At 41.3% G+C, this 22133-nt stretch overlaps 1 protein-coding gene across 7 annotated transcripts in view; it reads right to left on the bottom strand.

Moving 5' to 3' along the window:
• Positions 1-12457: 12457 nt before the first annotated feature.
• The window catches only part of b3galt1b (UDP-Gal:betaGlcNAc beta 1,3-galactosyltransferase, polypeptide 1b), a 99972-nt gene continuing 90296 nt past the window's right edge, over positions 12458-22133 (bottom strand). For all 7 annotated transcript variants that reach the window (XM_080199205.1, XM_080199206.1, XM_080199207.1 and 4 more), the window contains one exon: positions 12458-20981. In XM_080199205.1, coding sequence (XP_080055331.1) covers positions 19815-20795 — 981 coding nt within the window. In that variant the 5' untranslated portion in view covers positions 20796-20981 and the 3' untranslated portion in view covers positions 12458-19814. The remainder of the gene's footprint in view (positions 20982-22133) is intronic.

Below are 22133 nucleotides of genomic sequence, written 5' to 3'. Positions count from 1 at the left end.
AGGTACAAAGATGGGGCTTGGGTGAGATTGTTGTTGGTGCAGGCCAAATGGTCTCTTTCTGCACTGTAGGGATTTTACGATTCATTGCTTTGACATAAATAGAGATGTATTTAAAATTAGAATCTATTTATTTTTACTTTTCAGCCTCTGGCTGTGGTGGAAGTGAGATCCCTGATGAGGTCAAACTTATTCATTGGAGTGTCACCTTGTCCCTTGACCTGAATTGAATGCAGGTACAGACTAGAAGCCGATTCACCCTTTGCAAACCTAAAAGAAGCTGAGAAATTAATTACTTCCATATGATTACTTCTAGTAACCAAATTTCCATTAATTAACCATAAAACTCATTCAACAAATGCCTCCTTGGAGAATAAATTGTGTGACCACCCTTTGGTGCTGATAATTATGGATGTATGAGGATTCCGTCAATATTTTCTAAAATATGTTATTGTATGTGCTTGGAGTTATGTAAACAGTTTTGTAAAAAGAATGTTTATTGGAAACATGTTTTTGTCTTTAACTTAGCCACATGTCCATGGAGATTACAACAACATATGGAATATGTCACAGTCCCAGGATTCAGTTAAGGGCAACAAGGGAATAATGATGTTTTCAAGCATTAAATGGTTTAGTTCAACCTAAGACGGACAAGCTAAACAAATTTTAGCTTCCAAATCCTATTCTCTTTAAGCATATCAGTAAAGGAAAATGAATTACTGTTGTGTTTGATTATATCTGAGTCATGCCACTCTCAGGTTCCACTGAAGTTCGCATCCATGATCACTTATTATGCCACTTAATAGTAATGTTTTGCACGCAATGTTTGGGATATATACAGTTAAGCAGTTTTGTTTTAATTACTTGAGAATGCACCATATTACATTCAACAAATCTTTCAGCATTATTGGTAATGGTTTGTGAAGGAAACTTCGGCTACAATTTTATGTACTCTTGTGTTTATGATAGTGATCTGATTACAATGTCAAAAAATAGCCTTCTTCTACATTCAGTACAAATTGTGTTGCCTCAATTTTTAAACCTATTGGGCCTAGTTTTACCATTGTGTTGCACCCTTTTTGGGTGCGAGAACTTGGTAAAGATGGGCATGAGGCGAATAGTATGATCCATACCTGCCTCCGCTTTGGTTCCCCATTTACCAAAGCCCAAAAATGGCCATGATCAGGACTGTGCCCATTTCAGAACTGCTGATATTTTGCATGCATTTAAATTGACTTACTGAGCTGCATGCCCAAATTTACTGGCACTTCCCCTTTTACCACTGTGTTTGCCCAGCCAGAATCTGTACAAAATAGACATGCTCCACAAAGTCCAATTTGGGCACTCCAGTTAGTGATGAAGTAAGTGCTGAGTGTCTGACTGCTCTTTGCTTGAGACCGGTGGTTTGGGGCAGTTGGCGGGGGGGGGGGGGGCGGGGAAGGTGTCCACTGCAACTCTGCTTGAGATCAGTAGAGGGAAGGGGGGTCTGCTGCCACTCTGCCTAAGGTCAGTAGAGGGGAAGTGGGGTCCACTGTCACTCTGCCTGAGATCGATAGGGGGAGGGGTGCAGTGACCAGTCTGAGTGGCAGGGGGATGGGGGGATAAGTGGGTCAGTAATGTTGTGGGGGTGGGGCAATGTCTGTGGGAGCTAGGGGGTGGGATCATCCAGCCTGGGAGCGATGTGGCAGTCAAACTGCATTCTATCTATTTTTCTGCAGTTGGAGGCGCCAAACGGACCTGCAGGGTTCTGGGTGTGTTAAGTCCTGCCCACAGGCTTCTGCAATATCATTCGGAATCACTGATATTTTTTCAGGCAGCGTACTTAAGGGGATGCCTGAGAACGGGTGTAAAAGTCAGATCTAAAACACTCCCAGTTTCAAGTCCGCCCAGCACTTAGAATCAAAATGGTAAAATAGATTTGTAGAGGTTTACAGCATGGAAGCAGGCCCTTTGGCCCAACTTGTCTATGCCGCCCTTTTTTTTAAACCCCTAAACTAATCCCAATTGCCCGCATTTGGCCCATATCCCTCTATACCCATTGTACCCATGTAACGATCTAAATGCTTTTTAAAAGATAAAATTGTCCCCGCCTCTACTACTACCTCTGGCAGCTTGTTCCAGACACTCACCACCTTCTATGTGAAAAAACTGCCCCTCTGGACACTTTTGTATCTCTACCCTCTCACCTTAAACTTATGCCCTCTAGTTTTAGACTCCCCTGCTTTTGGGAAAAGATGTTGACTTTCTACCTTGTTTATGCCCCTCATTATTTTATAGACCTCTATAAGGTCATCCCTCAGCCTCCTACACTCCAGAGAAAAAAGTCCCAGTCCATTCAGCTTCTCTTTATAACTCAATCCATCAAGTCCTGGTAGCATCCTAGTAAACCTTTTCTGCACTCTTTCTAGTTTAGTAATATCCTTTCTATAATAGTGACCAGAATTGCACACAGTATTCCAAGTGTGGCCTTACCAACGTCTTGTACAACTTCAACAAGACATCCCAACTCCTGCATTCAATGTTCTGACCGATGAAACCAAGCATTGTCGAATGCCTTCTTCACCACTCTGTCCACCAGTGACTCCACTTTCAAGGAGCTATGAACATGTACCCCTAGATCTCTTTGGTTCTCTCGGGCCCATAGTTATACAATCTTTGCATTGTGATCCTTCATTGACCTCAGGCTGGATTTTACAGTTTCAGGGCAAGTGAGGCTGTAAAATCCCACCCAGTGTCATTGTTTTCTCCACCCTAGTTTTGCTGCAATATATAACTTTTTATGATCCCTTTCCTAGCAGTAGTCTGTATGCTTGTCTCTGGGTAAGCGCTTGTAAGTAACTGAATGGAACAATGATGTGGGAAATGGTAAGTAGGCAGTGTAACAGCCAGATTTGGATGACTTTAACTTCCTTAACGTCATCAGGCACATTTGGCTTTGCTTCACCTGGATGGAGAATGGTGAAAACTAAGGCCAACCAACAATGAGCTACAAAAATCACCCTGTTTCTCTCAAGCCAGTTTTCAGTCAGACCCTTTGCCATCTTTTGTTAAGGTCCCACCCTTTGTCTGAGCAGGGGTGTACCTGGGTCATCATGATCAGCAAATAGGGTTCAAAATCTTGCAAGATAGGATGAAGAGAATGGGAGGAAGGCAGGATCTGACCTATCTTCTCCTGTCAGAATTTCAGCCACTTGTTCTCTTATTGAACAGACAGCAGAAGCTTAAACACACAAAGGGTGTGTCTGTCACATGAGCATTATGTGGGTATACTGGCGTAAACACAGTAAAAAGTCTGACAACACCAGGTTTTAGTCTAAAACCTGGTGTTGTCAGACTTTTGACATGAGCATTACCCAGTGATTCAACATGCTGTGTACTTCTCCTTGTAACGTAATCTGTTCATCTTGGAGCACCCTCTCTCTCAGCCAAGATCCATTGTTCTAGTGATTGGGTGTAAGGCATTTTCATTAGCTTGCCAAGTTTATGTCATGGAAAACTCACCCCATAGCCTGCAGCACCAACCCCACAGCCAATGTCCCATTGTCCAAGTGGTTAGATTTAAAGATCCAGCTGCACCAGTCCAATATCTCAGGTAATTGGCTGGTGCCTTGCTAATGGGAACAAGATATGTTCTTCACGCATATTGCCCTGATTATTGTCTTGATGGGTCTTTGCAGACATGGACGGTGATTTTCCGGCCTGGCCATGCCTAGAGAGGTGGGCACTGTCCAGCCGTCTCCCTGATCGCCTAATGACTTGAATGCCCCCTGGCATGGCCATCACACTTGGTCTCCAGATTTGGAGATGAGTAATGATTCATGCCAGGCTCACACTGATACTGAGAGTTGGAGGATTCTAGAGGCTGGGAAATTCCAGCATCAAACCGAATCTGCATATTTAAATTCTACATTGAATATGCCCTTTATGAGTGTGATCCGGTTTGCATCGCCAGCAAGAAACTGGAATGCTTGCAAACCAGTTGACGCTGGGTGCAAAACTGTTTATTAGGTTTGTCTGCTATTTCTGGATCAGTGAGGCACAGTGAGTCTGGAAAAATGATCCATGAAATAAGAGAGGAGTACACCATTTAGCTGCTCTAGGCTACTCCACCAGTCAATAAGACGATGATATGATTATAGCCTTAACGTTTTCCTACCTTTCCCCATAACCCATAATTCCCTTGTCAATCGAAAATGAAATTTAGCCTTGAATATATTCAATGACCCAACGTCCACTGCTCTCTCTATGCAGAGTGTTCTGCAGTCTCATTCCACTTCAATAATATTCTGTTTTCCCACCCTTCCTGCCAAAGTAGACAACCTTATAATTTCCCACATTATACTCCATCTGTCAGTGTTTGCCCAATCACTTAGCCTTTCCATATCACTTTGCAGAATCTTAGGGCCCTATTTTACCATTTTCATTCTAAGTGCTGGGCAGACTTGAAACTGTGAGTGTTTCAGATCTGACTTTTAGACCCGTTCTCAGGCGCCCTCTCAGGTGCACACTGCCTGAAAAAACATCAGCAATTCTGAATTGTGCTGCAGAAGCCTGTGCGCCGGTTTAACACTCCTGATCAGCGCCTGCGCGGAAAAAAATATTTAGCGAGGCAGCCTCCACCACTTCAACCGGCAGAGAATTCCAGAGATTCACCACCCTTTGAGTGAAGAAGTTCCTCCTCAACTCCGTTCTAAACCGCACCCCCCCCCTTTATCTTGAGGCTGTGCCCTCGAGTCCTACTGTCCTTTCTGAGCGGGAAGAGCCTCTCCACCTCTATCTTATCCATCCCATTCATCATCTTATATGTTTCAATGAGATCTCCCCTCATTCTTCTAAACTCTAACGAGTACAAGCCTAGTTTATTCAGCCTCTCCTCATAGCTCAACCCCCTCAACTCCAGTATCAGCCTAGTGAACCTCCTCTGCACTCCCTCCAAGGCCAAAATATCTTTGCGTAAGTGCGGCGACCAAAACTGCACACAGTACTCCAGCTGCAGCCTCACCAGTGCCCTGTACAGTTGCAGCAAGACCTCCTACTTTTATATTCAATCCCCCTCGCTATGAAGGCCAGCATCCCATTCACCTTCCTGACCACCTGCTGCACCTGCAGGCTGGGTTTTTGCAACTCATGCACAAGGACCCCGAGGTCTGTCTGCACCGTAGCATGCTGCAGTTTTTCGCCATGTAAGTAGTAGTCCTTCCTACCATTATTCCTACCAAAGTGGACAACCTCACATTTGCCAACATTAAATTCCATTTGCCAGTTCCTGGCTCATTCGCCCAGCCTATCTAGATCCCTCTGCAGACTCTCCACACCCTCCGAACAATTTGCCGTTCCACCAATCTTGGTGTCATCAGCAAATTTTGACACCATACACTCGGTTCCCTCCTCCAGATCATCTATATAAATGGTAAATAGCTGAGGCCCCAGCACCGATCCCTGGGGCACTCCACTAGTCACCAACCACCAATCCGAATAGCACCCATTGACCCCCACTCTCTGCCTCCTATTTGACAGCCAATCCCCTATCCACGCTAACACCCTACCCCCAACTCCATGCCCCCTAACTTTCTGCAATAACCTCTTGTGTGTCCCTCTTATGAATGGTCGTGTTAGGTTTTGTGATCCTCTGGAAGTTTCCCAGAATCTAGGGAATTTTAGAAGATTACAAACAGTATATTCACTATTTGTGCAGCCACTTCCTTTAAGACCAAGGATGCAGGCCATCAGATCCGGGGGCCCTGTCAGTCCCATTAGTCCTCCTAGTACTTTTTCTCTTGTGCTCATGATTACTTGAAGTTTCTCCTTCCTCTTTGCTCTTGTTTTTTTTCTATAATTATTGGGATGTTTTTGGTGTCTTTCAGTTTAAAGTCATTGTTAATTCTCCAGTTTCACCTTCCAAGTGACTGTTGCTTACTTGAGCTACTGTCTTCCTTTTTTTAATATTGTAGAAGATTTTAGTGTCTGCTATAGCATTTTTGCTGTTTTTCTCTCAAACCCCAATTTCTTCCTTTTTGTTAGCGATCCTTTACTGGTTTCTAAAATGTTCCCAATCTTCTGGGCTACCACTAATCTTCACAGAATTGAAAATATCTTTTCTTTCAATTTGAGACCACCCTTAACTTCTCTAGTTAGCCACAGATGATGCATTATTTTCATAGAAGCTTTCTTTCTCAATGGGCTGATATATTTGTTGAGAGACTTTAGCAAACTATGTCTTCATGCCCTTGTAATTTCCTTTATTTAATTTTAAGACCTAGTTTCAGACCCTTTTTCTCATCTTCAAGCTGGATGTGAAATGCTATCATGTTATCATCATGCTTATCTATAGCATCCTTCACTTTGAGAATCCTTTACTGTCCACCTGTCCTGCTACCTTAAGGGACAGGAGTACATGCACACTAAGGTCTCTGATCCTCAGTGTTTCCTAGGTTCTTGCCATTCATCATGTCTTGATTGCCCTGTCTAAATGCATCACGATGTGGGTATGCCGGCGTTGGACTGGCGTAAACACAGTAAAAAGTCTGACAACACCAGGTTTTAGTCCAACCTATTTATTTGAAAGCTTGCGAGTATATTATCAAATAAATAGGTTGGACTAAAACCCGGTGTTGTCAGACTTTTTACTGTGTAAATGCATCACTGCACACTTTGCCACTGATCAGCCCATCTGACCAACGTGTCAAGATCCTCCTGTAATTTAAGACTATCCTCCTCATTATTTACCATCCTACTGATTTTCATATCCTCCACGAATTAAGTCTAAATTATTTATATAAATCACAAACAGTATGGGCCCAACACTGATCCCTGTGGGATTCCACTGGACGTGGTCTCCCAATCTGAAAAACATCTCTCAATCACCACTCTCTGCTTCTTGCCACTCAGACAATTCTGGATCCAATTTGCTAGATTTCCTTTGATTCCAAGGGCTCTTAACCTCACTATCAGTCTCCTATGTGGAACCTTGTCAAAAGCCTTGCTAAAGTCCAAGAAGACTAAATCAAATGCATTGTCCACATCTACATACCTGGTTACCTTTTTGATCAAATTGGTCAGACATGACCTCCCCTTAACAAAACCATGCTGACTATTCTTGATTAATCCCTGCCTCTCCAATTGCAGATTAATTCAATTTCTCAGAATTGTTTCCAATAGTTTCCCCATCACTGACTGGCCTGTAGTTTCCTGGTTTATCCCTTCTTCCTTTCTGGAATAATGGTACCACAGTGGCCGTCCTTCAGTCCTCTGGCATCTCTCCCATGACCAGAGAGTAATTGAAAATAATTGTCAGTTCCCAAGCTATTTCCTCCTTTGCTTCACATAACAGCCTGTTGGGATATATTTCATTCAGTCCTGGAGATTTATCTCATTTTAAGCCTGCCAGATCTCTCAGGAACATCACTTATTGCCCATCTTCAAGTTGCCCATGAGAAGGTAGTGATGTGGCACCTGCTTGAACTAATGAGAATTGTGTGGTGAATGAACGTATTCTTACACTGCTGTTAAGTGAAAAGTTCCAGGATTTTGACATGATAAAGAAGGAACAGCGCTTTACCTGCAAGTCTCAATGGTATGTGACTTGGAGAAGAACTTGAAGGTGGGGGTGTTCTATTGTGCCTACTGCACTTCTTCTGGTCCTTCTAGGAGATGGTGGCTGTGAGTTTGCAAGGCTTCATCAAAAGAGCTATTATGAGTTGCTGCAGTATGCATTGTAGATGGTTTATGCTGCTGGTATTATGCAGTAATAGTGGAAAGGAGAGCATTTTTAAGGTACAGTATGGGGCTCCAATCAAGTGGATGGCTTTGCCCTTGATGGTGTTGAATTGGTTGAATGTTGTTGCTGTTGCACTCATCCAGGCAAGGAGAAAGTATTCCTTCTCTGACGTGCCTTATAACTGCTGCTTTGGAGAGTTGGGAAAGGAGGCACTTATCTCAGAATACCCAACCTCAAAACTGCTCTTGGAGCGACAATATTTACTTGACAACCAACAAATTAATGGTTGGAGAACAATGCTACTGAATGTAATGGAGAAAACAGAAAATGCTGGGAAAACTCAGCAGCTCTGGTATCATCTGGGGACAGAGAAACAGAGTTAATATTTTGAGTCTAATGTGATTTCTTCATAATAGTTTTTCCAACATTTTCTGTTTTATTTCTGATTTCCTGCATCAACAGCATTTTTTACTTACTTTGGGGGTTATGCCCTCTTGTCGGGGATGGTAATTGTCTGTCACTTTTGTCATACATATATTACTTAGGTCTAGACACTGCTCTGTATTTTTTGCCAATTCTTCTGAGCTGAACTTTACCAGAAATGATAAACACAACATCTTTCTGAGAGGTCAGTTGCCAGGTTAGTAACTTATTGACAGCATGGTGGCACAACTGTTTGTGTGGCTGCCTCACAGAGTCAGGGACCCAGGTTCAATTTTGGCCAATCATCCGGACAGGTGATTGTGTGAAGTTTGTACATTCTCCCTTTGTATGCGTGTGTTTCCTCCCACACTCCAAAGTTGTGCAGGTTAGGTGGATTGGCCATGACAAATTACCCCTTAGTGTCCAAAGCCGTGTAGGTTAGGTAGATTAGCTATGATAAATGTGTGGGGTTATAGGGATAGGGCCTGGGTAATATGCTCTGTCGGAGAGTTGGTGCAGGCAAATGGCCCCTTTCTGCACTGTAAGGATTCAATGATTCTATAAGATAGGTCATGCTCCTGCTTATGGCACCAGTTGCTTTTGTTAGGTGGAAATTATTCCTGAAGTGCATATTGGAAGAATAGATTTCATTCTAGGTAATGATTTGGCCTGTGGAGACAGTAATGTGATGACAACTCTATTGCAACAGGCAATCATGGTTTTGAAGACTACAGAAAACCAATGGAACTCCAGAGGGAAGAAGTGACTGAAATAACTCAATCTGAATTGAAAAGAATGTACTTGAAATGAGGCTGGGAGAAATAACAAAATCACAAAATGTTCAAAAACCAAAGCAAGAATAAAAAAAAGGAATGAACTTAAGAAGCATTTTTAGAACATTCTTGAAACAGCCAGAAGAGATTTTGACAAAAGAAAGAAAATAACTCACAGAAATGACTGTGTTGAATCAAAGTGTGAATTTACCACATGTGAATTTGGAAAGTAGGTTTGAGAGTGGAACTATGCCAATGAATAACAGAAAGGGCAATTGCACTGCAGACATAAATGGTTTCTGAGTTGTAAACTGGAAATCTAAAGAAAAGGAAACACAAGACTTGAGTTATGATAATGTCACAATGTATAGATTTTGTTTGATTATGCTGTAAAATTTAATGTCATTGTTTTGGTGAAATCATTGTAATTATATTGTGAACTAAGAAAAGTTTATTTGTACAATTAGTTATATAATTAGACATTTATGATCTTATGTTTGTATTAATTGAATGTGACACCACAGTAGAGAAACCTTCATGGTTATGAAGATTTTTTTCTTTCAAATGAAGACCAAAGGAAGGAAAACAAAGGTAGTTTTAAGGGATTTATACTTGTATTGGTAAATATTGGAAATAAAATATAGTTTTAAGTGGGTTTAATTTAGTGTTTCTACGTATGAAAGGGTAAACCTATAATTAGATTCATGCTGGACAAAGGTGTTTGTAAGTGTGGGGGTTTGGTTTCATTTCCAACTATTGTGCTTAGAGAGGGTTATAGTGTGAAAAGTAAATACACTACTGCATAAAGTCATTGCTTCACAACCAAAGGTCTTTCCTAATGTATAAAGGTCTTTTGAATTTAGTTTTTAACAGAATTTGTTCATACATTTCTCAAAGAACCAGATAAAGCCCAGACAACCAGGGAACGGGGATATAAAGAATGTCTTAGAAGGAGAACAGAGACCAAAAAATTGAACAGGGAAGTTCAAGGGAAAAAAAAATAAAGTGTCCTGAATTGAAGAGACATTGGCAGTAACCACATTTAAAGTGGAAAAGCAGACTTCAGAAAAATTTAGTGCTATCTTAATAGAATGTGGGAATCAATAGTTAAAACAATCGTGAGCAATTGTTGCAACTAAGAAATCCTGAAGGAGATTTATAAAACCCAGATGCTGGATTCCTTGTTAAAAGTGAAGTGTAAGCTTTGTTTGAAAGGATAGGTTGGAAAACATAAGAACATAAGAAATAGGAGCAGGAGTAGGCCATCTAGCCCTTCGAGCCTGCCCCGCCATTCAATAAGATCATGGCTGATCTGTCGTGGCTCAGTTCCACTTTCCCGCCCTCTCCCCATAACCCTTAATCCCCTCTCTTATCAAAAACCCATCAACTCGCTTCTTAAAAATATTTAGCGAGGCAGCCTCCACCACTTCAACGGGCAGAGAATTCCAGAGATTCACCACCCTTTGAGTGAAGAAGTTCTTCCTCAACTCCGTTCTAAACCGCCTCCCCTTTATCTTGAGGCTGTGCCCCCTAGTCCTACTGTCTTTTTTGAGCGGGAAGAGTCTCTCCACCTCTATCCTATCCATCCCATTCATCATCTTATATGTCTCAATGAGATCTCCCCTCATTCTTCTAAACTCTAACGAGTACAAGCCTAGTTTATTCAGCCTCTCCTCATATCTCAACCCCCTCAACTCTGGTATCAGCCTAGTAAACCTCCTCTGCACTCCCTCCAAGGCCAAAATATCCTTGCGCAGGTGCGGCGCCCAAAACTGCACACAGTACTCCAGCTGCGGCCTCACCAATGCCCTATACAGCTGCAGCAAGACCTCCCTACTTTTATATTCAATCCCCCTCGCTATGAAGGCCAGCATCCCATTCGCCTTCCTGACCACCTGCTGCACCTGCAAGCTGGGTTTTTGCGACTCATGCACAAGGACCCCGAGGTCCCTCTGCACCGTCGCCTGCTGCAGTTTTTCGCCACGTAAGTCATAGTCCTTCCTACCATTCTTCCTACCAAAGTGGACCACCTCACACTTGCCAACATTAAATTCCATTTGCCATTTCCTGGCCCATTTGCCCAGCCTATCTAGATCCTTCTGCAGACTCTCCACACCCTCCGCACAATTTGCCTTTCCCCCAATCTTGGTGTCATCAGCAAATTTCGACACCCTACACTCGGTTCCCTCCTCCAGATCATCTATATAAATGGTAAATAGCTGAGGCCCCAGCACCGACCCCTGGGGCACCCCACTAGTCACCAACCGCCAATCCGAATAGCACCCATTGACCCCCACTCTCTGTCTCCTATTTGACAACCAATCCTCTATCCACGCTAACACCCTACCCCCAACTCCGTGTCCCCTGACCTTCTGCAATAACCTCTTGTGAGGTACCTCATCAAACGCCTTCTGAAAATCCAGAAAGACCACATCCACCGGCTCTCCTCTATCCACCGCCCTAGACACATCCTCATAGAACTCCAGTAAATTTGTTAGACACGACTTCCCTTTAATGAAACCGTGTTGCGTCCGCCCTATCAAGCAATTCCCTTCAAGATGCCTCGCAATTTCCTCCTTAATGACGGATTCTAACATTTTACCTACCACAGACGTTAAACTTACCGGCCTATAATTCCCCGCCTTTTGCCTGGCACCCTTCTTAAACAACGGCGTAACATTAGCCGTTTTCCAATCTTCCGGCACTTCCCCGGAATCCAGCGACGTCTGGAAAATAACCACCAAGGCATCCACTATCACCTCTGCCATTTCTTTCAGAACCCTCGGATGCATTCCATCCGGTCCTGGGGACTTGTCCACAATCAGCCCCCTCCAGTCTGTCGAGCACCACCTCTCTTGTAACAGTAATGTCATTAAGACCCTCCAGTCCTACCACCTTTCCATCGCTAACACCCGGCAAATTATTCACGTCCTCCTCCGTGAAGACAGAAACAAAAAAGTTATTCAAAACCTGATGTGAATTTTTCAATGCAAACAACTGATATAAAGTACTATTTAAAGAAGATATGAAAATGTTTACTTTTGAAAGCAGAGTTTGAAATCTCTCGTACGGAAGGTGGAGTTCTGTGAAACAAGGTGGCTCATGATGTAAGAATCATCTAGGGGGATTTGGAAGGGAAATCTAAACCAGTCATGTGGATTGAGAGTGGCGTGTGACTGATTGCAGCCAGGCTATGTGTTTAATAGGATTGTGTGTAACTGAGACGATTATACATTAAGGTATATTTTCTAACCCATATTCATAGAATCATAGAAATCCTACACTACAGAAGGAGGCCATTCAGCCCATCGAGTCTGCACCGACAATAATCCCACCTCCGATGATCCCGTGAACCAGGAATAGCTTGTTCTATTGGGAAATGGAGTCTTCATGCCTGGGGCAGTTTTCCCATTATTATGTCCAGCAACTCCATTTCAATTAGGTTATTGCTCTCTTTCCACCAAGCCGAAAGTGTGAAAACCTCTCTCCATCCCTGTAATGTTGTATGACGTGCAACTAAAAACACCCTGATCCAAAGGGAAACCAGTAATAAACAAATACTTCATTTAATTGTGTTCTTTGATTACAAGCAACACATATATAACTGTTTTTAAAAAAGTCAGTAGACTTGACTAATATACATTGCAGGCAAAACCTGTCACATCAAAAGCAAAAGATTGAAAAATACTGGTTGCACAGAAAATAAATGCAGCTGTCAACTTCACTGTAACTGGCATTCCATAGTGTATTCTCACTCATTTTACAAAACTGCTTGCAAATTGGTATATAAACATATAAAGATTTGGCTCTTTGAAGTGACATTACCCATAGCATAGTATTTCATTTGTACTTCATTTGATATGCAACACTATTACAAAAGTTCCTAAACATTTATGCATAATAGCTGTTACTTGATTTGGATGGAGAATAGGGCAATCATTTCTCATGTAGCAAATTGTTTCCTCAGAATTGTGAGTCAGACCTGATGAGTATGGATGTTACTGCAAGTAACCCCTTGATGTGCTGATATCAAATTTCTCTTGCCACAATTGTCATTGCAATGCTTCTCTATTTTATTTTAAATTGGTTAAAACCTTTGCTAAAATGGCTCAGAGAGGAATTTAATAAAGAACATATTCAGCACTCGCACACCACCACTACTCAGTCATGTCTAGGCTATGGGGGTGATTTTCCACCTTGGCTGGGCATGACGCAGATCGAGCCAATTCCGGAAAATAGCATGCAGGCCTAAAAATGAGTCTCCCGACACCAAATGGTTTATGATCATCCCCGCCCCTTTTTAACAGAGGAAACCAGAACCAGCGCAAGGCAGATTAGCATAATTAAAGTAGCATTTAAATGCCTGTTCGATGCCGGATTCTCCCAGCTCCCGGGATCTTCCGACCCTTGGGTGTGAGCCTGATGAGAATGACGACTGGTCGCTGGCAAAGACCAGGTGTGATTGCTATGCCGGGGGGCTCGGAGGTCAGTTAAGCCCCTGGCTGCTCAGTGACATGGCTAGGCAGTGGCCATCTGGCAGTGTCCACCTGGCATCCTGAATGGGTCAGCTGGGCACTGCCAGTGTGCCAGGGGCAGTGACAAGGGGAGGGGCGTAAGTGAGGGATATAACAGGGGAGCTATACAGGGGTAGGCTATGGCGGGGGGGGGGAGTCATTAAGGGGTAGGGCATGAAGCGGTAAAGCATGAATGAAGGTATGTCAGGGGTCTTGAAGGTGGAGCCATTGGGAGGGTCCCAGTGCTACGTTCTATGTTAGGGAGGGTTTGGAGAAACATGTCACTGATGGGGGGCTGTCCCAATGTCGGTGGGGGGAGGCTGACCCAGTGCACTGTGAAACTGTCAAAACGACAACCTCTCGCTTTGCAGTTGGGCTCACAGGTGTGTTTAGGCTCTGCCCCTCCCAGGACCAGTGTGCAACTCACCACCTTCCTAAAACATGACTAAGTGTGGGGCAACTGTGCTCCAGACCATGCCAAATAGACGAGCGCAGATTAATTTTTTTGTGGGGAAATCTTAATTCACAGGTGTGGGTTCAGTGGATTAACTAACTGCAGCTTGTCTCGATTCTTCTGTTAATTGAAGTGGGATGCTTTTACATCTGGAAAAGAAAGCAATACTCTTAACACCCAGTTAAAATACAGGAAGGCATATAAATTAACTCGAAGAGTGGGTGGATAAATGACAAATTAAATTCAGAGAGTTGTGTGGGATGGTTTATTTGGTTGAATCAGGTAAGAAACTATATGCAGCAGAGCAGAAAAGGGATCTGTGCATTAAGATACATAAATTGCTAAAATTAGAAAATTGATATGCCATAAGGAGTGAAAACAAAGTACCAAGGTTCAATTCTAGAGGGTTAGATTGCAGAAGCAGGAAGTAATATTAAATTTATGTAGAGTTTCAGACTGTATATATCATATTGTGCTCAGCTCTTAATTGCATATCACAAAGTATACTGAGTCACTGTAGGTAGGCCAGGAAATACTTGTAAGGGTGCTATTAGATTCTAGATGGTGGAATAATTAGGAACATTGAGCAAGCTGAAGGTCTTTCTGGGTGACTAAGAGGACACCAGATACACCTCTTTTAAATTATGAATGGGTTTAATAGCGTGCTCAGTGTGATTCCGTTTCCAATTGTGGGTGACCCCAAAACAAAAGGTGCATAAATATAAGGTCACAGAATTGTTAACATACAGAAGGAGGCCATTCAGCCCATTTATCCACACTGGTTCTCCAAACGAGCATTGTGACTTGGTGCCATTCCCCTGCCTTTTCCCTATATCCCTGCACATTGTTTCTATTCAGATAATCATCTGATGCCCTCTTGAATGCCTTGATTGAATCTGCCTCCACTACACCTCCAGGCAATGCATTCCAGATCCTTCTTGTGTGGAAAAGTTTTTTCTCATGTCACATTTGCTTCTTTTGTAAATCACAGTCAATCTGTGCTGCATCCTTTGCAATCCTTTTATGTGCAGGACAGTTTCTCCCCATCTATTCTGTCCAGCCCCCTCATGATATTAAACATGTCTATCAAATTTCCTCTTAGCCTTCTTTCCAAGGAGAACAGTCCGAACATCAACGTATCCTCTTAACCCTGTTAAGTGCTCAACCCTGGAACCATTCTTGTAGACCTCTTCTGCACTCTCTCCAATGTGTTGACACCCTTCCTCTTGCACCCAGAACTGTACACAATACTCCAGCTGAGGTCAGCCAAGTGTCTTGTATAAGTCCAGCATAACCTCCTTGCTCCTGTACCTTATGCCCCTATTAATATAGTCCAGGATGCTATGTGCTTTATTAACTACTCTCTCCACATGTCCTGCTACCTTCAATGTACATAAACACCCAGATCCCTCTGCTCGTGTCCCCTTAAGAATTGTACCCCTTATTTCATATTGTCTCACCTTGTTCTTCCTACCAAAATGTATCACCTCACACTTCTCCACACTGAACTTCATCTGCACTCCACCACCTTGTCTATGTCCAAGTTTTGTGCTATCTGCAAACTTTTAAATTATCTCCTGTACACCAAGGTCTAGGTCATTAATATATATCAGGAAAAGAGTCCCAGTATTGACCCCTGGGGAAACTACAAACCTTCCTCCAGCTTGAAGAATAATCATCAAACATACTTTCTGTTTCCTATTACCTAGCCAATTTTTTATCTATGTTGCCACGGTCCCTTTTGTTCCCTGGGCTATAACTTTCCTCACAAGTCTGTTATGTGGGACTGTATTGAATGCCTTCTGAAAGTCTATGTCTATCACATCAACAGCATTACCCCCATCAACCTTTTCTGTTACATCTTCAAAGATTTCAGCTAGTTATTTCCACAGGGAATGTCCCTTTAGAAATCCAAGTTGGCTCTTCCCAATCAATCCACATTTTTCCATGTGGCTACTAATTCTACCCTGAATAATTATTTCCAGAACCTTCTCAACCACCGAAGCTAAACTGCCTGCTCTGTAATTACTGGGCTTAGCCTTACAACCTTTTTTGAACAAAGATGCCCACAATTCTCTTGTCCCGAGTCTAGAGAAGACTAAAAGATTATGGCCAGTCACTAACAGATCAAAAAGAAATTAGTAGAAATTTCTTTGTACAACTGGGACTGTAGAACTCATGTCTCAGGATTTGGTTGGAACATTCATTCATTTAAGGGGAGGCCTGGTGCATAGATAAGGGAAAGGGATATAAAGGGTTAAGGGCAGATGGAAAGGGATAATTTGGAGGTGAATCATAGAATACAGCTTCTGTACTGTAGATTATTTGTAAGCCAATATTACAAGTAAATGCAGAGCAAAATGAATATCTTCTTCAGCTAAGAAAAGGATGAGCATCTGGTGCATATTTTTTCACTGACATACCCCAGCTAAAGGTGCAGAGAACAAGCAAGGAAACAAAATGAGAATAGATGGGTCTTGTGTGATATGAGTACCAAATCAGGTTTAATGGGCCTATTCTACACTAAAAAAATCTTTTCTCCAAAGTAAGTCAAAAGTGGTAAATTCATAACTGCAGTATTAAGGCAATGAAATAGCACACTCAAAATACTTAAACTGGGAAATTTTAAAATCTTTACTTCTGATTGACAACTTTTACCATTATTTGGTTGTTCTTTGGGACAAAGTTGTTTTTTGTTACACTATCTTAACATTATTATTGGACTTTTAAGAGTTATTCTTGAGTGCCCTCTTCGTCCCTAAAGATCTTCCCCCCATTCCTAAACTGCAATCCCAAATTAGCTGTTAAGTGAGAGAGACTGTTTTCTCAGCAAGCTTAGCCACAGAATATTAAGGTTTTGCCTCATCATATGAATTATGCAAGTTCATGAAACCCATAAGTTGTGTCAAAGTGTGATCTGGGTATAGCACTCATGCCTAAAGAGTGCTGATAGTAGGATCAGGACAAATTGATCTCCTCGACCTCCATACTACCAGTGCCTAGTAATATTGCCTCTCTTGGTTTCAGAGGCAGTTGTGGCCATGGAGAGGGCAGAGTAGTGAAATCAGCTAGCTGGGATGCAGGCAAAGGGCATTAAGATTAGTTTTGGGAGGGGTAATTGTATGGCAGGGGTAGGAGATGCACACCTAGCAATAGCCTGCGGTTTATGTATAGAACCATGTGTAACACTCATCCAACTCGTTTAGATACAAGCAAAGCTTCAAACTTGTCTTTTAGGTGGTAGCCTCCAGTAATCCTTTAGGAGCCTCTGGGTTGTTTATTCTGAGAAAACTGCAGGCCTTAGTATGAATGGTGCGTGCTGTGGTCAGTTGCGAACCAAACCTTAAACAGAATTACGTCTGTGAATTAAATAAGTAAATTATATTGGGCCCAGCAGCTCCTACTTCTTTGCTTGAAAAATGAAGATTGCTTTGTTAGATTTCTAGGACATGATTTTTTTTGCATTGCAAAATCAACTCCCCCAACTCAATAAATGATCTTAACAGCTCCAACGAGGTGAACACCGTCAAGACAGGTTGTAGAACAAAAGGCACTAAGGGTTAACTTGATACTCATTGACATTTAATTTAAACCATTGCAGCAATGTATATAATCAGCTACTTTGTACAGAAAAACAAATCTAGTATCTCATCTTGCTATGGATTTGTCAGTTTATGTTTTAGGTCAGCGTTTTACAGATAATTATCCACTTATGCCTGCATTACCCTTTTAGCATTTTAAGAATGAAGCTGGACAATGATTTCCTCAATCATCATTTGGCCAGTTAAAGCATGTTACAATTTACAAACATTTTCTCATAATGCAAGGCACCGAATGATCCTTATTGATTTTTTTGCACCCTTTCTGAACATGTTACACCATAATCAATCACAATGCCCTATTAAAGATTAAATATTCATTCTATTTTGTAAGAATGGTGAGGCTATCTATGATCATTGTTATCACGGAATAAATCAGACAGCAACTTCTGAAGTACACATGTACTTCTGGGACTTGCTGTCAGAGTTACTTTGCTCCCCCACAGACTGTGGTACAATAGATTCTCACTTTAGTTACTGAATACACTACATTCTATGATGTTGGGGTTCTTAGGCATTAGCTGTCCATTCAATACACCAGAAAAAGTTAGGACTTGTGCATTCAGCAGCAAGTGAACTTGCAACAGATTTATAAGTGGTAATGATACGTCTAACGATACGTCAAATTCCATAACGTCAAAACTCTCCAATAAAACTTTAATTTTAAATTGTGCATGCTCACTCCTCCAGAAGTTGATTCGTGTTGGCAGTTAAAAAATAGAATTAAAATAGGTAATTACATCATCAGAGAATTTAATCTATACAACCTAAATTTTAGGTATTAAGTGCACCACTTGCAGCCAAATCAACTTTAGCGATTTTTAAAAATTAACACAAAATAAAGCATTCAGTGGACATTTTCAGTTTGTTTCTCTTTTAAAACAGTGAAAAACAATAACAACTCTATCTTACATTTGAGAGAATGCGTACTGATTGTAGGCTTACAGTGTTCTAAAAAGTTACAACACCATTTTACAGCAACCGGCGCTCAGTTAGTTCTACATTTATTCAACTCCAGTTTTTGCATTTGAATCTAATATAGTTCACTTAGCAAAAAGATGCACTCTACCTCAAAATCACAATTCAACCATACCTTACTCTGAACACTTTTTATTTCCTGAAATGTTTACTGAATTATTTACTAAAACATTAAAATCTGCACTTTCCAGTTTTTTATTAGACAGCTTGACAGAGGAGACAATAGTGATATCATAATGGTAAACTACTCAAATCTCTCTCGCTTTAGTATGCACAAATACATAAGTGTCTCTCATGTATTTGGATGTCAATTAGTAAGTTTAATTTTAACTCTGAATCATTCAAACTGTCCTCAATTTGACACGACAGACCAAATACATGGTTGCACATGTCTGAATTCTCATCTATACCATAAATACGTTGTCAGCACAGTTTTAATGTTGGACAAAATTAGTGCGCTCAATATTTATATACATACATACAATATAACTATTAATATTACCCAATTATCTGTTACCCAATCCACACTTAAAGACACTTGTTTTCACACTGTTCACAATAATTAAATATGTCACGAAAAGCAAATGTATTAAAATACAAATTTTCATTTACCTTCATCAAATTAGATTCGGACATATTTTAGCAGAACTACATCCTATACCTGCTGTAGGGCAGGTAAAGTGATGCATTCAAGGTAACCAGATGCGGCCTTTTTTAAAGAAAAGTAGTAATTTCTATACATAATGAATGAAATAAATATTATGCAGGCTAAGCAAGTCACACTGTACTGGATGGTTTAACCAGTGTCACTTTATTTGAGTTCTGTAATCCTAAAGTAAATTCATCTTTTATCCATTTTTTCTGGTCTGTGTTTCACTTATTTGATCTAATTTATATGAAATGCTTAATTACCAAAAGGCAAATTTAAGTTGAAAATCTTGGCGCTTGCACATTCCTCTTAAGCAAGTAACACAATTATACAAGCAATAAATGTATAATAAATATCACTTTTAGCAATAGTACTGTTAATCCCTTGATACTTGTATGTCAATACACAATCAATTTTAAATGAACTAAAACACACACCTAACTTATATTTTACTCAAAATATACAGTCCTACAAACAAGAGCATTTCAATTAATTACTGTCTACGATAGTAATTGTAGTCATTAACTGTTAGGTTAAACTATTCAATATTTATACCTGTGACAGTGGGTGCCATAATGAGCAGTTTAAGCTAGTCTTCTGCTGTATAAACATGTTCACAGCCTTTCATAGTGAATTGACACAGATCATTGATTGGAGACTGAGTGGCAATAGAAGTATTTGTAAATCATTTATATATTATTTTAGTATATTTAGCATCGAAGATGTTTCTTGCTTGACATCTCGTTCCAGATCCTCTGCATTTCCTCGGGAGATATCTGGTGCACAGTAATTAGTCGACGATACCGGCACAGACTGTATGAAACCTTCCAATGATTGAAACCACTATTCTGAAAGGGATGGATACCAAGCTTCCGCAGGCATAGTCCAACATAGACATCTTCAAGGTGCAGCATTCTAGTATGAAGAGATGTTTTGTAAATAGCTTCAGCCACATCTGTAGAAAATACATACCCTGTGCCTGAACAGAATGGTGGGTAATTGTTGTCAGGGTATAAATCTCTGGGCATATACCACTTGCTGCGAATGTCCCTTATAGGCCCCCCATTAATGACATAGCCGGTAAAATATCTTCGCCGGGGCTTTGTGTTTGGTTTGAGTAATTTATAAATCAGATTGTCCATATTAACAAAAATATCACTGTCAGTTTTCATTACATACTTTGCCTTTGAACAAAAGTTGGCTATCCACTTCACTCCCATTAAAGTTTTCAGTGTAAGGTTATGGTAGGAATCTAGAAAGTCCTCCACGATTATGTCATGAAAAATTTGGCTCTCCTGTTCCACCATTTCATTCAAAACATTGTCTGTGTTTCTTCCGAGCAGAAACAAAGTGATCACCTGTATTCCTTTGAAATTGTTTTCATCTCCCCATGTTTCCCTTATGGCCTGCCGTGCATCAAACTCTTTGTGTGTTGTGCTGACAAGAATCACTAAGAATGGGCTAAGCTGCTCGCATTTGTTAGGCTCATTGATAAGATAATTGAAATTATGTGGATTCAGTGACCGAGTTCGGATGTTAGTAAAGCTGAAATTCTTTCTCTCACCTGTAACATGGCCAAATGAACTGTGCCCAACATAGGAAGATGAGGGACGAGTTGCACTCAAGTACCAAAGAGCACTCGCCCAGCAAACAACTGTCAAAATATATAAACATGAGACCTTTGAAGCCATGTTGATGTTCCTTTTATGTTACATCATGTCACATATGAGCCAACATTGCTGCAGAAGCAAAGTCGATTTTTGAGGCTTTTGCCATTGTGCTCACGAAAATTCAACAATTCTGTCAAAGCAGAAATCCTTGCTGATTCTCTGTAAGGTCAGTCTCTTCATGGCTAATTGGCATTGTTTCACAGATATCTGGAAATAAAATGTAAAAAAAATTAATATACAAATTTACAACACAGCCAGCTGGAAACTAATGGCACTACTGTAAGCTTCAGAACTTAGTACACTTTTCTGAAACATGCTACGCATACGAGAATTTCCCATCATGTACAGATGTGTAAAATACGAGTTCTTATCACCAGTGTGATTTTCAATTGTAACTGCAGTATACTGTAAGGCGTAGGATTGAACATTGTGAAGCATGAACAAAAGAAAAGAATGGAAAATTGAGAACAGGAGAGGGTGAGCGAGGGAGGAATGGGGATAGTCCCAGAGTGTGAGTGTTTTGACCAGGAGAGGGGTTTGGACTGGAAGAGAGGGTCAAAGCAGGAGGGTAGTTGAATGGAGTTGGGGATAGAGTAGCGGGGAGCATGGTCGAACCAGAACTGGAGGCTGGAGTGGAAGTTCAGGTATGTGTTGATGCTGGGAGGGGGGCGAGGGGGGCGAGGGGGGTGAGGGGGGCGGGGTGTGGTGGTGGTGGGGGTGGTGGTGGTGGTGATGGGGTGTGGTTGGGGGTGTCAGGTTGTCAGGTAGGGAGGCATCCAACTGCAAGGGAGTGGAGGTTGGTGGACTGGAGCTTCTTTCAGCGTAATTTTCAGGATAAAACTGGCAGATCCACCCTCAGTTTTTAAATCATTAATGTCAGATAGCTCCCAACCCAATTGTCCAGGTGAAATTAGCACTTCTCCCAGCTCCCCAAACAAATACAACACTGGGGAACCCAGAAATTAATTTAAATCAAGAACAATATCCTCTCGTGGACTAGTCTGATCATCTAATGGGATTAGACAGAACATTTAAAGGCTGTTTCCCTATATGTTTCCCCTTTCTTGTTTGTTGGTCTTTCCCAGGGGATTCAATAGCTCTGGTTGGCTGGCGAATTGTATATATTGTGTTTAATAAGGCGGTATAATGGGGTGAGACAGGTTGAATTGTCATTTCCTATCTATTATTTTCATATGTTCACAAAATACTATAAATCTCTTCCTCTTTAGTAATGTATCCTCATTATTCAGAAAATACTGTCTCCGCTTTGTCTCTATAATACACGTTTTAATCAGTTCTAGTGTAAATGAGACTTACTATTGTTCTTAGAAATTTCTGTTGAAGTATGAACTACATGAT

This window comes from Carcharhinus amblyrhynchos, chromosome 11, assembly GCF_965287045.1.
Source record: "Carcharhinus amblyrhynchos chromosome 11, sCarAmb.v2.hapA, whole genome shotgun sequence".
Lineage (NCBI taxonomy): Eukaryota > Metazoa > Chordata > Chondrichthyes > Carcharhiniformes > Carcharhinidae > Carcharhinus > Carcharhinus amblyrhynchos.
The sequence above is the reverse complement of the archived record's forward strand: the minus strand, read 5'-3'. Positions and strand labels throughout refer to the sequence as shown.